Raw genomic sequence first — 16,944 nt, forward strand, 5'->3', positions numbered from 1 at the left:
TCTTTAAATCATAATAAAAACAAACACCCCTAAATATTGTTATGTTTCATAATCTTATTTGGAGAAAGCTTTAAGCTTATACGAAACAAGAAACCGCAGCAGTCTATTAGTACAGCTTTGAAAGTGAGACTGAGGTTTACACGATTAGTACAGTTTTGAAAGTGGGACTAAGGTTTAGATGCGATTTGAACTTCTCTCGTCTATTCCAGGAATGAAAATTATAATAACGTGTTGCTAAGAAAATACCAAATATCCAATATTTATACATCAGATACCACGCAGTAAATTTGATTTTCTATTTTCAAATTCATAATTCACACAGTACTTCACTCCCTGATACCGAGGGCAAAGCTAGGTATGGTACATTGGTACCCGTGTTGCAGTGCACCAAAGTAAATCAAGATTTTAGTAGCAATTATCTTATTTTGATTATATATGTATTATGATAAATTAAGTTATAAGATCAATATTTATTTTCAATTATATGTTTGATATCACCATCAATTAAAAATTCTAGCTTCCCCTGCCTGCACGATTCACGAAGAGGAGCTTTTGCAGCTCCTCATCCTTCGCGCTGGGCCGCTGGCCGAGCCGAGCCGGGCGGCGACCCCACCCCGTTGGCCGTGGTCCCGGTCCACGAGGCATCCACCCATATAAAGCCACGCCTCCAGCCCAGCTCTCACAGTTCCCTCCCCTTCACGGCTGACGGCGCCCCCGCCCTGCCACCGCTCCCGAAACGGGTGGCCTCGGTTCCGACCCCGAACCACGCTCGCCTCCCGCTCCTGCCTCCTTCGCCGCCTCCGCCTCGCTCCCTAGCCGAATTCGAGCCCCAATCGCCCGAGTGCGCGCGCGACCTGGACGGGGCATGGAGCCAGGCGACGAGGCGGGTCAGCGGAAGCGCGTCTCGTACGGCGAGCCGGTGCCGCGGGACACGGAGGCCGCGCCCGCGTGCACCCGCCACGCCGCGCTGCGAGTGCACGGCTTCGGTGACGACCTCACGGCCTCCTCCTCGGCGCTGCGCCACGACCCCATGCGCCACCGCCACAGCGAACCGACGCACGCCCCCGCGGCCTCTTTCGCCGCCTGGGTCGGCGGTGGCTCGGCTTCGGGGACGCTGGAGCGGGCCATGCTGGAGTACGGCGGCGGCGCGGGCGGGGTGCTGCCGGAGTTCGTCGGGGCGGGCGGGGGCGAGGGCATCTTCCGCGTGCCGCTCCGCGCGGCCATGCACCCGGGCCGCCCGCCGCCGCTCGAGGTGCGGCCCCACCCGCTGCGGGAGACGCAGGTCGGCTCCTTCCTTCGGACGCTCGCGTACGACCCGCGGCGCCGCCAGCTGTGGGCGGGCGCCGAGTCCGGGGTCCGGGTGTGGGGGCTCGACGAGGTGTTCGACGGGTGGGCCGCCGGGTTGCGACGCGGCGACGAGGAGAGCGCGCCGTTCAGGGAGTCCGTGCCCGTACCGTCCGTGCTCTGCGTCGCGGTTGACGGCGCGAGCCGGCTGGTGTGGACGGGGCACAAGGACGGGATGATCAGGTCGTGGCGAATGGACCACGCCACGGCCGCAGGAGATGGCGGCGGCAATGCGTCGATGTTCAAGGAGGCCCTAGCGTGGCAAGCATACAGCCGCACGCCGGTGCTCTCCATCGTCGTCACGTCGTACGGTGAGAAGCGTGCTTCCTCGATCATCTCGGTTAATTTGGTACTCCATTGACTGCTTTGGGCAATTAGGCAATGCAACTTTTTGGTGCGAAAAGGTATGGCGGTAACTGGTAGTGTTCAATTTTAGCTGATTTTACGCGACGAAATGGAGTTAGCTTAGCAGGAACCTTTTGGAACTTCTAGTCAATAGTTTTTGTCTTATTCATCACAAATGAGAATTTTAAATCCTAAATTAGAATATTTTGTTGTCATCCGTTAAATCTTAGCTATAACTTGCTTACTTATGTCCAAGTTTTGTTGTTTTGTATGAGGTGGGGACATATACAATTCTACATATGGAATAGTAGTGTAGGAAGTTATTCTGGAGTGGTGTCATGCCCTTGTCTTTTGTAGGTGAATATGCTGGATTTGGCTCATTTGACACCTCTTACTTTAAGCTGGAGAAGTATCGGTGGGTAGAATTAGCCTTTGAGATATCTTTTCACAAAGAAAAGAATCAGCCTGTGAAATGTTTGACTCTCATATCCTAGAGAACTAATTCAAATAATCCAAATCAGTCTTTGTTAAATATTAAGATGTTTATTTCATACGATTTTTGACCAAATACTATGTGCTCTGGAGCCTACTTGTAAAGAAGCTTTACATTTTCTCTTTAAAAACTACAGGTATTCCTTAGCAGAAAATAATATTCTCAGCTTTATTTGGTTGCTTTCATTTTGCATTCAGTCAATGGATGATTCAACAGTTCTTTGTTGTTTGACATCGATTCATCTCTGCTGTTCCATATAAGGGTTAATCTAGATGTGGTAAAAGGGGCAGAAAGTTATCCAACATAATTGTTTCATATATTGTCTTGGAAACAGGTGAAATATGGTCAGGATCCGAAGGGGGTATCATAAAGGCATGGCCGTGGGACTCCATTGCTAAGTCCCTATCACTGACACAAGAAGAAAACCATATGGCTCCTTTGCTGGTTGAAAGAGCGTATGTTGACCTTAGGAACCATGCTGCAGTTGGTAACATGTGCTCTTTGCCCAGTGCTGATGTGAAACACATGCTCGCGGATCACCACCGAGCGAAAGTTTGGAGTCTAACTAGCATGACATTTTCCCTTTGGTATGCTTTGATGAATATTGATAAATTTCTTCGGTTCCCTTGAGTTCATCAGCAGTTGATTGGAACTAATTTTGTTGATATGCTTTCTGCAGGGATGCTAGGACAAGGGAACTGTTAAAAGTGTTTGGCATGGATGGGCAAGTCGAGTCAGCTCGGTTAGAGACACCAGTGATGCCAGAAGAATTCATAGAGGAAGAGATCAAAGTAAAACCAACAAAGAAGGACAAACCACAAGGTTCTTTCACGTTTTTCCAGAAATCTAGGAATGTGTTGATAGGGGCAGCTGATGCCGTGCGTAGAGTTGCAACGAAAGGGACATTAGTCGAGGATAACCGTCGAACAGAAGCAGTGGCTCAAGCAATGGATGGGACAATTTGGTCAGGTTGCACTAATGGTTCGATTATTATGTGGGATGGAAATGGGAACAAGCTACAAGAAATCCAGCATCATATTTCTGCTGTTCAATGCATAGAGACATTTGGAAAAAGGGTGTGGGTGGGCTATGCCAGTGGCACTATTCAAGTCATGGATATTGAAGGTAACCTTCTGGCAGGATGGACTGGACATAGCTGTCCAGTCATTAAGATGGCAATTGGTGGTTCTTACATCTTTACTCTGGCACATCATGGTGGTATTCGAGGATGGCCTCTAACTTCCCCTAGCCCCCTTGATGATATTCTACGAACTGAATTGGCTAACAGGGAGCTGTCATATACAAGGCTAGAGAACATTAAAATTCTGGTTGGAACTTGGAATGTTGCGCAGGAGAAAGCTTCTTTTGAATCACTATGGTCATGGTTGGGTAGCACATCGTCTGATGTTGGGTTAGTGGTTGTGGGCTTGCAAGAGGTCGAAATGGGTGCTGGAGCCCTTGCCATGGCTGCAGCCAAAGAAAGTGTAAGATACTTTACCTCACCTTAGTCATGTCATTGCTTCTTTTTATGTTTTTCAATTCAATCAAGCGGAAAAGATATTGTTCTGGTGGGAAAATAGGGTACAAGTGAAAACCATAAATAAATAAATTGTATTGTGAATTTTAAAGTTGCGGTAATTAAGGCAGACAAAATTTTCACATTGTCTGATGATATGCCTAATATCTACTCCATCCGCTTCACAATCTAATACAGGATTTGCCTCTTGCCTTGTTTCAAAATATATAACCTCTACAAAAAAACGAACATTTAGTGAGTATTTTCCACATACTACCCTTGGAATAATAGATACCACCGAGTAGTTAAGTGAGTACACTGTTTATTTTGTTTGAACCATATACATAATGGAAGGAGTATTATTCACTATGATCATATTCCTGCATCATCCAATCATTTAGCTGTAGTTAATTGCACCACAGTGAAATGTAAATAAAAGGTCCTATTGTTTGTACTATACTATATTACATTTTTTTTTTCTTGTTATTGTTTACTCTCTATCTAGAGTTTATTATTCTAATCTGGCTACTAGCAAGGTGTATTGCATTTTCCTAAGCGTGAGAATTCATCCTTTGATTCAAGTTCAGACTTATCTTTTACTGTATATCTGGGAAGTCAATGTATCTGTTTCCAAGTTTTTTATTCTACAGGGTTTATAGAAGAAATATGTGCTCATACAAAATATGCGCTGAGAACTGACAGGGAAAATAAATTAATGTGTAAATTCCATTTTGGGTATTACTCATTACTATATGTTTGAGTCCAATTTGAACATCACCAGCTATTACTCTCTATACTGTTATGTGCTCTTGTTGGGTTTAAGTTCTCTATGGTGAATATTTGAATCAAGTTGTCTTGCTTATGCCCTTAGGTAGGGCTTGAGGGCAGTACCAATGGGCAGTGGTGGATAGACAACATTGGCAAGACACTTGAAGAGGGGATATCTTTCCACCGAGTTGGTTCGAGGCAGTTGGCTGGATTACTTATTGCTGCATGGTACATACTAGTCATGAAATCATTTTCCCAATAACACATTGTAAATCCCTGATATCACTTCATTATTACCTTACTTTTCTCATCAGATATTTATTAATTGTATGTTATGATTATTTGAAGGGCAAGGAATGACCTTAAGCCACATGTTGGTGATGTTGATGCTGCTGCAGTTCCATGTGGCTTTGGGCGTGCTATTGGCAACAAGGTAAATGATTGTCAAAGCGTATTAACTTTTTTGTTTTTGAAGGTGTGACTGACCACCTGTTGATGTGTGAATTACAACTCGCCATCTCCTGGGCTCTTCCTTCTGCCTACTATAAAATAACAAATGTTTCTGGCTTTCTGCCAGAAAAAAGAAAAGCAGAAGCTGACAATCCACATGGGAATATCGGAGTGCTGTAATATATAATCTGATAAATACAGAAAAATTGCTCTTCATTTTATGCTTCCACCATGGAGAAGAAATTTGTCGTCATGTGCTAGGATGGTTAGATTGGGTAGTCTGCAACCTCAGCTCTGTAGTGAAACTCTGCCAACAAGTTTATGATATATTGGAAGTCAATAGCTGCTTATTATCTTTTTGCATGTGGCTAAGTGGTGCCCGGAATGTCCTTTACCATTTTGCGTTGTATATATGACAGCTAATTCTTCTTGCAGGGTGGTGTCGGATTAAGAATAAGAGTCCATGATCGCAGAATATGCTTTGTGAACAATCATTTTGCTGCACATCTAGAAAATGTTAGCCGTCGTAATGCTGACTTTGACCATGTTTACCGGACAATGACTTTTAACAAACCTCATGGTTCTACAGGTTTTTCGTTCTCAACTTTTCTGTTTAAAATGTCACTGCACCACTTTACTATACACGGAGTCTAACATATTTTTATTGCTCTACTACAGCTTCTACTACATCTGTCCAATTGCATAAAGCAGTGGGTGTATGTGATCATCAACCCGCATTAAAGAACAATAGAGTTAGTTATTTTTCATGGCAACAAAATATGTTTATGTATACATATTGTCGTAATGGCAGGCTAGTGAAAATCAAACCGATGAAGATAGACCTGAGCTGGCGGAAGCTGATATGGTTGTCTTTCTTGGTGATTTCAACTACCGACTTAATGGCATCACCTATGATGAAGCAAGGGATATGGTCTCACAGAGGAGCTTTGATTGGCTTAGAGAAAGGGATCAACTTCGAGTAGAAATGAAGGCAGGAAATGTATTTCAAGGAATGCGTGAAGGTGCAATCAGATTTCCTCCGACTTACAAATTCCAAAGACACCAGCCGGGTCTGTCAGGTAATGTATTTAATATGCCTAAGTACTTTCCAGTTAACAAGTTCCATTTTTGTTATATGGAAGTTCTGAATGTTTTTGCTGTACTCATTAAATTCATACCACCTTCTTTTGAGCTCAATTTATTCCATCAACTCCATGTAGGGTATGATTCAGGCGAGAAGAAGAGAATACCTGCATGGTGCGATAGAATACTGTATCGAGATAGCCGTTCTGTGGCAATAGCTGGATGCTCATTAGAGTGTCCTGTTGTTGCTGCAATTACATCGTAAGATTATGCAGCACCTAGGTGTTACTTCTCTTTTCCTTTTTGTGAGGGAGAGAACTAGAGTTTTTATGTTCTTCCGTAAGTATAATCATTTCAGCAGACAAAATATGCTGTTTTCCCTCTTTTGATAGGTATGAAGCTTGCATGGATGTCACAGAGAGTGATCATAAACCAGTGAGATGTACATTCAGTGTTGATATTGCAAGAGTAGATGAGCTGACAAGAAGGCAAGTGTATGGAAAAATAATTGAATCTAACAAAAAAGTTCGTTGTTTGCTTCAAGAGTCACATTTTGTTCCAGACACTATCATCAGCACAAACAACATTATATTGGAAAATCCAGAAGATGTTGTCCTTCGGATAACCAATAATTGTGAAACAAGCAAAGCTGCTTTTGAAATCCTATGCGAAGGCCAGTCGACCAGAAAGCAGGATGGAACTAAATCCGAGATTCTTCCAAGGGCTTCCTTTGGCTTTCCACTTTGGCTTGAGGTATGAAATAATCTAGTTCCTCTGTTTCTACATTACTGCCGCTTCTTTTTTTCTTCGTTCGTTTAGCCCTGTACAAATGTCCACGTGCCATGTCATACTTCATACTTAGATCGTTCGACATCATATATCATAGGTTCAGCTAAACAGCCTCTTGGCAGGACCCCCGATAGGCCGATAGTTGAAGTCTATTTTTTTTAAAAAATATATATATATGATTTAGGTTCACAAAACATTTAGCTTGTAGGGAACCTGTGACACTTGCCCTGCTTTCATTAGAAGCAAAAGGATAGTTCTTAAAGCAGGATACCTCCATGTATTGTGCATTTTGTATTTTCACCTAGAGTTTTGATCATTCTTTTGCTTGTACGAAAGTTTCCTGATCATCACTTCAGTTTCAAATGCCTGATTTGAACTCCATTCCATTCTTAATCATAGGAGAAGCCTTTTCAGTCTAGGAAAACAAAATTTGGAGAACCACGAAACATGTCTTCTAATTGTATGATGCACATTTTCCCATCAGATACTCTCTTGGGAACTGTATCATACCTTTTCTCGTTCTAAGGGAGGAAAAAAAGATCAATCAAGAGGCTTTTGGTTTTATCTGTAGCGTTTTATTCGAATAGCTGTTTTGTGAGTCGCTAGACAATATTGTATCAGTCATTCCAAACACAAACACAGTACATTAAATTTTGTTGGTATCGGCCAGAAAAACCGTAAGCTGGACAGATCCCAGTGAAGTTGCTTGTTGTGATGCTGTCCGATTTCTCACGATAGTAAAAACTGCCGCTCTGCCCCTTACCAGTTGGGAACCGAACCGGTATCAGCCTGCTACCATTAATCATTGATTGCATATGTTTTGGTTATTCGGTGTTATGTCCTTTTGTTCCTACTGTCCTTAGTTTTTTCCGATTCTGAGTTCCTACTGTGTTGCCATCTTATTTTACCTTATATTGCTTTTAAAAATGCCAATAGATTCAATCTCTGACCCTGCAACGTTAAACAGGTTGAACCGTCAGCTGGTCTCATTGAACCTGGAGAAACAATGGAAGTTACTGTGCACCATGAAGACTCCTTCACACAAGAAGAATTTGTCGATGGAGTCCTGCAAAACTGTTGGTGTGAAGACACCAGAGATATGGAGGTTGTTATTTTGGTTAGTGTCACAAGTAGCAGCTCGACTGAGACCATCACACACAGGATCAATGTCCGGCATTGCTGCCCAGCGCCCTCAGCACCCCTGCCCATCAACCCACCACCCTCCATTACTGACACACCCAGTGATACTGTGTCAGGTGAAGCTCCTAACAAACGTTCTTCCAAGACTAACCAGTCGAATCATTTACAACGTTCTGACTTTGCACCGTTCGGCAGCTCAGAGGTGCATGACTTGTGCGGTATGTGAAACATGTAAAATGGGTCCAGTTTCTTTTGTTTGGTGCGTAGTTCTGTCTAAGTGTCTAGCGGATGGAGTCTTAGATTTCTTGCCTAAGTCCGGGAGAAGTTGCTCTGCTCTTAATTCTGTACATATGCGCCCTTGATCTGTCACCATTCTTTGTGTAACAAAAAAAGAAAAAAGAAAAAAAAGAGAGTGCATAGTTACTACCAATTACATGTAGTTAAATTTTGAATTCCCTTTTAGCTTTGAAGTAGTACATGTGGCATTACAGTTATGTTGTTTGAGAATAGAGTATAATTGTATAAAAAATAAATTGTGAGTTCCGACTGATCAATAGTCTGTATAATTTACTTCATTGAATCACCGTAGAGTGGTTTCTACACAAAGGCTATGCTTGTGATTTTTGTGGGACGTTCTCTTTTGTTAATGTGAGTGCAATTTGTGTAAAGGAACATATACCATCAGTGTTATTTTTCTCAATCCCATCACCAAATTGCAGGTCAACAAATACTGGCTTTCGTTTCAGAATTGTTGGGGAACCTGAAAGCACTATCCAAGCTGTCTGCTGTTGCTGTTGAGTTGCATCGAGTTTGATGATGCTTTGCTCCTACTGCACACACGCACAGTTCTGATACAGCTCAACGAGAACTACTTCCTATAAAAATGCCAAAGTCTTTTTTGAGATAGCATTCATCATGAGTCGATTGGTAGTCACTTAAACTGAACTTTGTAAGGCACTACAGCTCAGCTCTCCCTTTGACCTGCAAATTGCTTCGGAGTTGGTCTCAATGCTCAATTGTCAAACCCTTATAACCACCAAAGGCACCAACTGAAGGTGACCACTTAAAAGTTTCTATGTTTGAGGTAGATAGAAGTTGAGCCATGAACGATGGGTCATGCTCACGTAACCAAAATCTTCGATAGTTTTGACAATCAAACAGTTTTGGTTTGAACTTGACAAATGATGGAAAATAGAATAGGAGAGAGACACGTGAGCAGTTTGGTTAGGCCAAATCTGGTAGACTGAACAGCTCAATCTCATTATATTGATGTAAAGGTTTGGTCATAATTCGGTGTCTATCAGTGTAGTTGCATCTCATCAGAGTACTAGCAGTTGGGTTTGGCCGAGCTCACTTACCTAGCTCCAATAATCAGGCATTTAGGTTGTCGATCCACTACTGCTGAAAACTCTTGGAATTTAGAAAGGTTTGAATAGGAAGGTGATTGCCGGAGTCAAGAGAGGCTCCTGCCATCTGGAAAGCGGAGGTTCTGGAAGTAGTTTGCAGTTGCACGTTTTTCATCTTCCAGTGTTGCAGCTTGGAACTAGAAGAAACATGGTCGAGACACAAGTGTTGGTTGCACTCATTACGAACTCCCAACGTTGGTATGCAGATTTCGGCGAGATACCTTAGCTTGTACGGCCGCAGAGCGCCCACCGGTCCGGCCGGCGCCGAAGCCGAAAACGTGATTGCTCCCCCGTGGTTCATGCCAGTTTTCCCCTTCCAGCAAGGAATCCTTTTCCGGCGCAGGCATGCAGCGACGCGACATGCATGCATGGGCCGGTGCGGGTAGCGCGTGTGCTCCACGCCTCCCGGGTCTGCCACGGCCGAACCCCAGGCGGCGGCGAAGCTGGGATGCCGCGCGGAAACCTTGGGGGCGCAAAGCGGCTGTGTTTCGCGCCGCGGCGCGCGCCCGAGACCGGCGCCCGGGGGGCGAGGGCGAGTCTGCATGAGGGGCGGGGCTGCTGCTGCTGTCACGTGCCTTTGCCGTTGGTCACACGTTCCGTGCCTTTCTCGGAAATAAATTATATACAGTGATGCTATATATGCATCCTCGTGCAATATCAATTGTAAGATCCATTTAATGCTAGTCATATAAATCAAGTAATAAATATACATAATAATTTTCTATTTGTATAAGATATACCGTTTTGAGATTCACGTTGAGGACAAATAAAGACCATCCCTATAATATTACAAAGCCACCACTAATCTTTAACGTAGATCACCGCTGCGTAAAACACTTTGCTTTTCGTACATTTTGTGGCTTTGCCACTATCTTTTTCTCCACTGGGAAATTGCGGAGTGACTAGCACTGGATCAAGCGCCACCAACTTGTCCTCCCTCGTCAGATCATTTGTCTACTTCTCTTGCCTGAAGCGAGGCAGTGAGCCCAAATGAACTGTGAACAAGAGGCTGCTGGTATAATATATTCTTCTTGATAAGCAGCGGTGAATTTAGAACAAAAATGATCTGATGTTTTATTTGTTAGGCTAAAAATCTGAGTATCTCACTTGTTAGGTTATATGTGTTATGTGAGCCTGGTACATATAATAGATTACTGTAAAACAAAAAATTAACCGGTGTCATATACACCCTCTAAGTGTAAGTTGGATCCACCTTTGTTGATAAGTAACTCTTCATGCATGAACCGATTGTATAAATTAAAAGATTGAGCTGGTAAAAAAAAGATGGACAATGAAATATAGACATGGCAACAACACGAGATATATGCCAAATTACAGAGGGAGGCTGAGACTTGCACTTAAGTTCTAGAAGCATGATTCTGTTCTGTTCTCAAAGACCAACAAGCAAACCAAATGTTTTGCTTCCTTTCATCCCAGCGAACGGAAGTGATACCTGGCCTCACTTTTCTCTCCACCGAAGAACAGAAAAATGCCAGCAAATGCAAGCAGTACACTCGACGTTTTCTTGCTGTTTCACTTTTGTAGAAGGATCGTGCTTTCACTAGTGGCGTTATACGTGTATATCTTCTTCTCAGCTTCACCAACCACCCGTGACACCTTGTCTACCTATTTTGCAGCAAAAGGAGGCAACTGGAATGGCTCCAAAAGGCAGGAAGTAGCGGATGATCACCTCGGCATTCACCGTTAGATTCACACGTGATCTTTGGCTAAGTAAACCCAGAATTTGGCTAAGCAAACCCAGAATTCTATAGTGTTGCACGACTAATTACAAACTTGGAAAAAGGTTAGGTCTCATACTAATTTTGCGCTATATAAAGAGGGGTGCATGGAGCACGTTGGTAAGACGACACGGAACGAGTCGAGCCGGTGGGGGGCCAGCCCCTGTCCCGTACCTCTTTGGTCTCCAGAAGACTGTGCAATTTAGAATGCACTATTAAAAAAAAAAGAGCAGCCTTGCCACCATGCCTAATCACGTCATTAGCGCTTGGATTAGCAACTGCCCTCAAAGAACACCACCCAAACCAATCTCGGGGCGGCGCTCCTGCTCATCTGAAGGCCGATCCACGCCGCCGTGACTTCCCTAGACTGTGATCAAGCATGTACACCGACCAATTGGAGATGGCATCGCCTCATTCAGGTTCTAATCCCTAATTCCACCTTAATTAAAATCAGTTTTTTATGAGATTAGTGAAGATCCTATCCTTAAGATGAGTTTTAAATCTAACATTCACAATACAGCAAAAAAGGCAAAGACCTACCCTACATCTGAGCACTCATCAGTATCACCAGAGGATATGCATCAGTATCACTCATCTCCTCCAGTATAATTGCGCAGCATACGCATACCTATCGTACAAAAAAAAGAGAGAGACCAAAATCACAAGACCTACCCTACATCTGCGCACTCACGTCACTGAAGATGAATAAATTAAAGGTCCGAGGAGGACCTGACTAGAGTTATATAGAGAGCGGCAAGTGGCCGTTTGAAGTGCCATTGTAGCTCTTGTTCTCCGACCTCCTCTTCAAGACGACGCCCCATGTAACAGCTTCCAAGATCAGGGCAATAGCACCCAGGATGCAGATCGCGATGATGTAGCCGGTCTTCCACTTCTGCTCGACGTTCAAGATGGACATGCCCTTGAAGATGTTGATGATACCCAGTATGATGATGGTGTAACCGACCGAGTGGTGATACACGTTCCAGTAGAAGCGGTATTTGTGCTCCTTCTTTGGCCTCAAGAAGAGTGCAAAGATCTAAACGGGGAAGAATTGCAGAGGAAAAACAATTAGCAAGTTCGCTAGACCACTAATATTGGAACTTGTTCAATCAGATAAGGGCATAGACCCTTGCTTCCAGCTTGCACATGTACCTATCAAACGGATTAGCGAAGATATATGCTACAAATCTAATAAGCAGCATGAACGTCATAAGTCGCTTTCAAGGCTCAAGTTGTTATATCTTGGCTAATCAGTTTGATAGGTACATGTGCACAGAGGATTTAATTCTTGGCAGTTAACAAAGCATAATGAGAAGAATATATGTTGTATGTACCTGCAGAGTACCAAGAGCAAATACCGAGATCCCAATGTTCCTGTGAAGTGAATAGGTGATTCCCTTGGACATGTTTCCCAGATGGATACCAGTGGCCCAGCCAGATACTCCGACAGCATACCCAATCACCTGGCAAGCTACATGAAGGTAGAACCATGCAGGATCGGCTGATTTGAATGTCTTGAGATATCTTGCAAATATGGCTCCCATGGGCAATAGAAGACCCCAGCTCACAGCATTCAGGACTCCATGAGTCTACACAAAGATTGGGAGGAATGAGATGTTTTAATAAAATCAGTAATAGTTCACAGTATGCCCAATCATACTAAGGTAACAGCTGTTCGGTGCTAAATGAGAATAACATGGCAATGAAAACAATACTTTCCTTTTGAAGATTTCGATTGTCAAAAGGCACCTAGGCACTACAGTTATAGCTGGAACTATAGTGCGAAATCAAGAAGTCAGATTATCTCGATTGCATCGAATTGCCCTGACGGTTACTAATAGCATGTTAGCAGCACAAGTTGATTATTCACCTAGGGTTCACAAAACCAACGAAAACCGCTCGGTATTTGAGGTTTTTGGTCGATTCACTCTAGCTCGCATCGAGAAACCGGCCAAGTTAAAAAAAAAAACAAACTGAAATTCATTTTTTTTAGCAAAAATTCCGAATTTTACCGATTTTCGTCGATTTTTGAGCGGTATTCACCAAAACCAACAAAACCGCTCCGGAGCGGCATTCGGTCGGCGAACAGTTTTTGAAAACCTGTTATTCACACACTGTTTCTTTACTTTAACATGCAAAGAACATGTTATCCAAGCTGAAGTCCACCAAGGCAAGAAAATTGCAACCCTAATGCAACAAAATTCAAAGAGTACGGATACGGAAGAGAGGAACCATTATGTCACACATAAAGATGGTCAGCAAACGGACTGATACAGTTAATAACTCATACTAACGGTAGCAGGTCTAAATCAATTCAAAGCTTCAAACTAACCAGGACAAAATAGTTAAGACTATGCAGAGATTCCATGGAGCATTTCACATGACAACATGCACGGTTTTTTTTTATAATCTACATTAGAAGCATGAAAATTTAAAATGATAGAATCCCCACGTTCTTACCACTAGTCACTACATCAGCATACGACAAACTTAATCTATATGGCTATTCCTCTTGCTCACTGCAGTAACGCTTCAAGAAATACAGTAAGTCAGTAACTCATATGCAATAGAAGGTAGAATAAGAGACCTTCTGTTAAAAGGTGAAATTTTTACGCAAAAATACGGCAGAGTATGAATAGTAGAGTTCTATGGTATTTGAATTTGAACCCGAGAAATTGACTTTTTTGCGTGTTCTGAGGCCATTGCCTTTCCTCACATATTTGACAGCGCGTGCAATTGCAATCCGACACAGTGAAATCCCTATGCTTGAAAAGGAGTTACTCACATTTTTCTTCCTGAGGAGGCTGCCCCCTCCGCTGGCGGCGGTGCTCGCCCCGGTTACCAGGTTCAGCTTCCCCTTGGAGGCCAGGTTGTCGCCGTTCATGTCGTGGGCCGCGATGCTCCCGCCGGAAACCGGGCCCACCTGCCAGACCTGGTTCACCTCCCCCGTGCCGTTCTGGAGCTTGAGGGTCCCGAACAACCTGACGCGGCCATCGCCGCCGAGCTCGGCCGCGATGTCGGACGTCGGGTAGGTGATGGGCCCCGGGGATCCAAGCGCATACCCGGATATGCTGTACGTCTGCACGGCGTAGGCACTGCCGCCGCCGCCGCCCTTGGGCGCGGCCACGAGCGCCTGCGCGCCACTCATGCCGTCGCCGGTGGGGTTGAGCCCCCACGCCACCCACCCGCCGGACGATGGCGGCGCGGCCACGAACGCCACCGACAGCGAGGACGCCGCCGCGTCGTAGGTCCAGTGCACGGACGCGCCCAGGCGGGGCAGGTCGCTGCACGCCGCGTACACGCGGTTGCCCGAGAACCTCTCCGCCGCGCAGGCCCCGGCGCCCGCCGCGGCTACGCGCGCCGGCGCCAACATCGCGAGGAGGACGAGGAGCCGCGCGAAGGACATGGCCGCGGCGGGGTTCTTGAGTGCGGACACTAGGCTCCACTCCAGGAATCTTGGGCGGGGAAGATTTGGGGCTCGGAGTTGGAATTGGAAGCAGCGGGTGGAGGAAGGGCAGGGGAGGGGAGCGGTTAATAAGGACGAGGCGAAGGCGGAGGCGGAGGCGGTACATGGCGGGGAAGTAAACTTCAGACCTTTCTATACTATAACTGAGAGAGAAAAAAAATAGAATTTCTCTCTCATGATGATGGACACGTGAGTTCGTAATGGGTATAGGTTGACGTGGGCCGGACACTTGCTCTTTTGGAAAAGGTTTTACACATTCCTTTTTTACTACTGTTGTCTGTAACTTTACTGCAGTATCAGCATTGTGCCAATTCCAGTTGTACTGCAGTACATTGGCAAAAATACAAAGTTAGATAACATACGTGATCATATTTATCGAAATAGATAATATATCGTCATATTTATAATTTTAGTATCCATATTCAGTACCTCATTTATCGAAAACTGACTTTCGATACGCCATACGCTGAAAAAACGCGGGTCCGACCATATTCGGCACACGAGATGCCGAATATGTCACTGTAGCCCATATTCGACACCTCATGTGCCAAATATGGCCTGTACTGACTACGAGCACTTTGATGCTGTCATTTTATGCCAGAAAGTGCTGCGTCACGTAACACTTTATGTTTGTTATTTATGTCGGGACCAGCTACGTCACGTAACGTTCGTCAACAGAGACAGAAAGATGCGTGTTACCATTTAATATTTGAAGCTCTGTTATGTGGTCACTTCGTGTCTAAAGATAAAATTAGGATAGGGATATTGTCATTTTATACTTAAAGCTCAGGTTATTTCTTGTCTAAAGGCTGAGTCAAAACACTAATGTTAGCAATTGCAAAGTGCCGATAAAATTAGAAATTATTTGCTAATTTAAATATCTTCAAAATTCTTAATTCATCATATAGTCTCAGAGGGCAGCCTTAACATTTAGCCATGTTTGAAGATGCACAATTTAAAATATAGTAGTGATAATATTCTCCCTTATATCATTGATCTCAAGATGTATAGTGTATAGCTGTTGATTACCTAAATCATCTCAAGATGGCGGTGGAAAGTGGCGATGTAAACTGGTGAAAGAATGCTAGTTGTGCCAATCCATGCTAACAGAGTAAGATGGTTGTCGTCGCCAAGGTGGTGATTGGAAGTTGTGAGGATGGGTAGAAGCAAATTCACCATAATCTTTAGGGTCCTCCGGAGATGGAGGCCTTGGAAGGAGGGGTCGTTGTGGTATGAAATCGTTGCCCTCGTCCTCATCTTGAGCTATCACGGTAGGAGTACGTCCTATTTTCTTGTTGGTCATATAATATGTCGATGTGGTACGTGAACGTCCTCTTTCAGTGTTTCTTTAACCTTCTCCTGTATTGCTGCTAGAACGTCAATACATTAGTGGTATGAAATCATCATCCTCATCGGCCTCGTTATTTTCTGGTTGAATAGTAGAGGGTGCCCTTATACCTCTTAGGTTCGCTGATCTTCGTCGTTTTCTACGTGAATCAGGCATCACACCCCCACCGAAGAGCATATACATCAACAAGAAGTTACATGATGCAGCACTTTCCGGTATAAAATGACAGTATCAAAGTGACCGTAGCCGAGCCCGACCATATTCGGCACCTTATGTACCGAATACAACTGATTTTCGACACATGAGGTGTCGAATATGGGCTATAGTGCCATATTCGGCACCTCGGGCCCGAGTTTTTTCGGCGTACGATATACCAAAAGTCAGTTTTCGGTAAATGAGGTACCGAATACGGATACTAAAATTGTAAATACAATGATATGTTGTCTATTTTTGACAAATACGGTCGCGTATGTTATCTAATTTTGGATTTTTGCCCAGTACATTAGTACTCACGCGTACTTGTACAGCAGTACTTATTCCAGTTGTACAGCTATACCTATGAGTACCATTCATTTGTATCGAGATTCGTGCTGAAGTGATGGATGAAAAAAATCATAAGGTATGTGAGAGAATCAATGAATGTATTAGGTGGAAGAGGGGACAACCGAGATAAGTTATGCGTGCGCAAGGGTATACGGAGTTGCATTTTTTGTTCCAGTGGCCATGAATAGATTGTTTCTGGTTTCCGCCTTAATTCGAAACTTACTTAGAGTAAATACATGTAACATACTGAATTGATGATTCCATCGGTGTGTACACTTAAGGAGAGAGGATCCAAAATGCACAATTCAAGCGGTTCAGGGAAGGGATGAATCCAATCTTATTCAGGGCTTAGGGCATATTTAGATGTCATAGTTCCTGAAAATTGTGGTATTGCGAACTTATAGTTTTACAAACCAGAGTCATTTAATATCATGGTTCAGAAAAAAAAAAGGCAACGGGTGAAGTTTCTAGAACTTCAAAATGATTGTAGTTTTAGCAATACTATAGTTTTCAA

The 16,944-nt window shown here is 44.0% G+C and overlaps 2 protein-coding genes across 6 annotated transcripts; one reads left to right on the forward strand and one right to left on the reverse strand.

Moving 5' to 3' along the window:
• Positions 1–676: 676 nt before the first annotated feature.
• On the forward strand, positions 677–8,559 carry LOC133894958 (type II inositol polyphosphate 5-phosphatase 15-like). Of its 5 annotated transcripts, XR_009905559.1 has the most exons (12): positions 677–1,655; positions 2,517–2,769; positions 2,862–3,666; positions 4,570–4,694; positions 4,815–4,899; positions 5,352–5,505; positions 5,595–5,632; positions 5,728–5,995; positions 6,137–6,260; positions 6,392–6,487; positions 6,562–6,752; positions 7,756–7,898. XR_009905559.1 is itself a non-coding variant. In XM_062335162.1 (11 exons), exons 1-11 carry the CDS (start codon positions 866–868, stop codon positions 8,152–8,154), a joined length of 3,402 nt encoding a protein of 1,133 aa, XP_062191146.1. In that variant the 5' UTR covers positions 677–865; the 3' UTR covers positions 8,155–8,559. The 5 variants fall into 5 exon arrangements, 4 of the variants coding, with proteins under 4 accessions (XP_062191146.1, XP_062191149.1, XP_062191148.1 ...); XM_062335162.1 differs by having other exon boundaries at positions 6,392–6,752; positions 7,756–8,559; XM_062335165.1 differs by lacking the exon at positions 5,595–5,632 and having other exon boundaries at positions 5,352–5,536; positions 5,733–5,995; positions 6,392–6,752; positions 7,756–8,559.
• Positions 8,560–11,543: 2,984 nt separating this feature from the next.
• On the reverse strand, positions 11,544–14,654 carry LOC133896381 (cytochrome b561 and DOMON domain-containing protein At4g12980-like). Its single transcript, XM_062336976.1, has 3 exons — positions 13,859–14,654; positions 12,408–12,662; positions 11,544–12,109 (listed from the first exon to the last, which is right to left on the reverse strand). The coding sequence occupies exons 1-3, from the start codon at positions 14,477–14,479 to the stop codon at positions 11,813–11,815; spliced, it is 1,173 nt and encodes a 390-aa protein (XP_062192960.1). The 5' UTR covers positions 14,480–14,654; the 3' UTR covers positions 11,544–11,812.
• Between the last annotated feature and the right edge of the window lie 2,290 nt (positions 14,655–16,944).

This window comes from Phragmites australis, chromosome 16 (assembly GCF_958298935.1).
Source record: "Phragmites australis chromosome 16, lpPhrAust1.1, whole genome shotgun sequence".
Classification (NCBI taxonomy): Eukaryota; Viridiplantae; Streptophyta; class Magnoliopsida; order Poales; family Poaceae; genus Phragmites; species Phragmites australis.

What these genes read in the sequence shown, in the direction of transcription:
- LOC133894958 (XM_062335162.1), top strand. Translation starts at nt 866, where the DNA reads ATGGAGCCAGGCGACGAGGCGGGTCAGCGGAAGCGCGTCTCGTACGGC. An exon ending in AATTGCATAAAGCAGTGGGT is followed by an intron (nt 5,633 to 5,727) that starts GTATGTGATCAT and finishes TCGTAATGGCAG; the next exon opens with GCTAGTGAAAATCAAACCGA. An exon ending in GTTGTTGCTGCAATTACATC is followed by an intron (nt 6,261 to 6,391) that starts GTAAGATTATGC and finishes CTCTTTTGATAG; the next exon opens with GTATGAAGCTTGCATGGATG.
- LOC133896381 (XM_062336976.1), bottom strand. Translation starts at nt 14,479, where the DNA reads ATGTCCTTCGCGCGGCTCCTCGTCCTCCTCGCGATGTTGGCGCCGGCG. An exon ending in GCCTCCTCAGGAAGAAAAAT is followed by an intron (nt 12,663 to 13,858) that starts GTGAGTAACTCC and finishes ATCTTTGTGTAG; the next exon opens with ACTCATGGAGTCCTGAATGC. An exon ending in TTGCTCTTGGTACTCTGCAG is followed by an intron (nt 12,110 to 12,407) that starts GTACATACAACA and finishes TTCCCCGTTTAG; the next exon opens with ATCTTTGCACTCTTCTTGAG.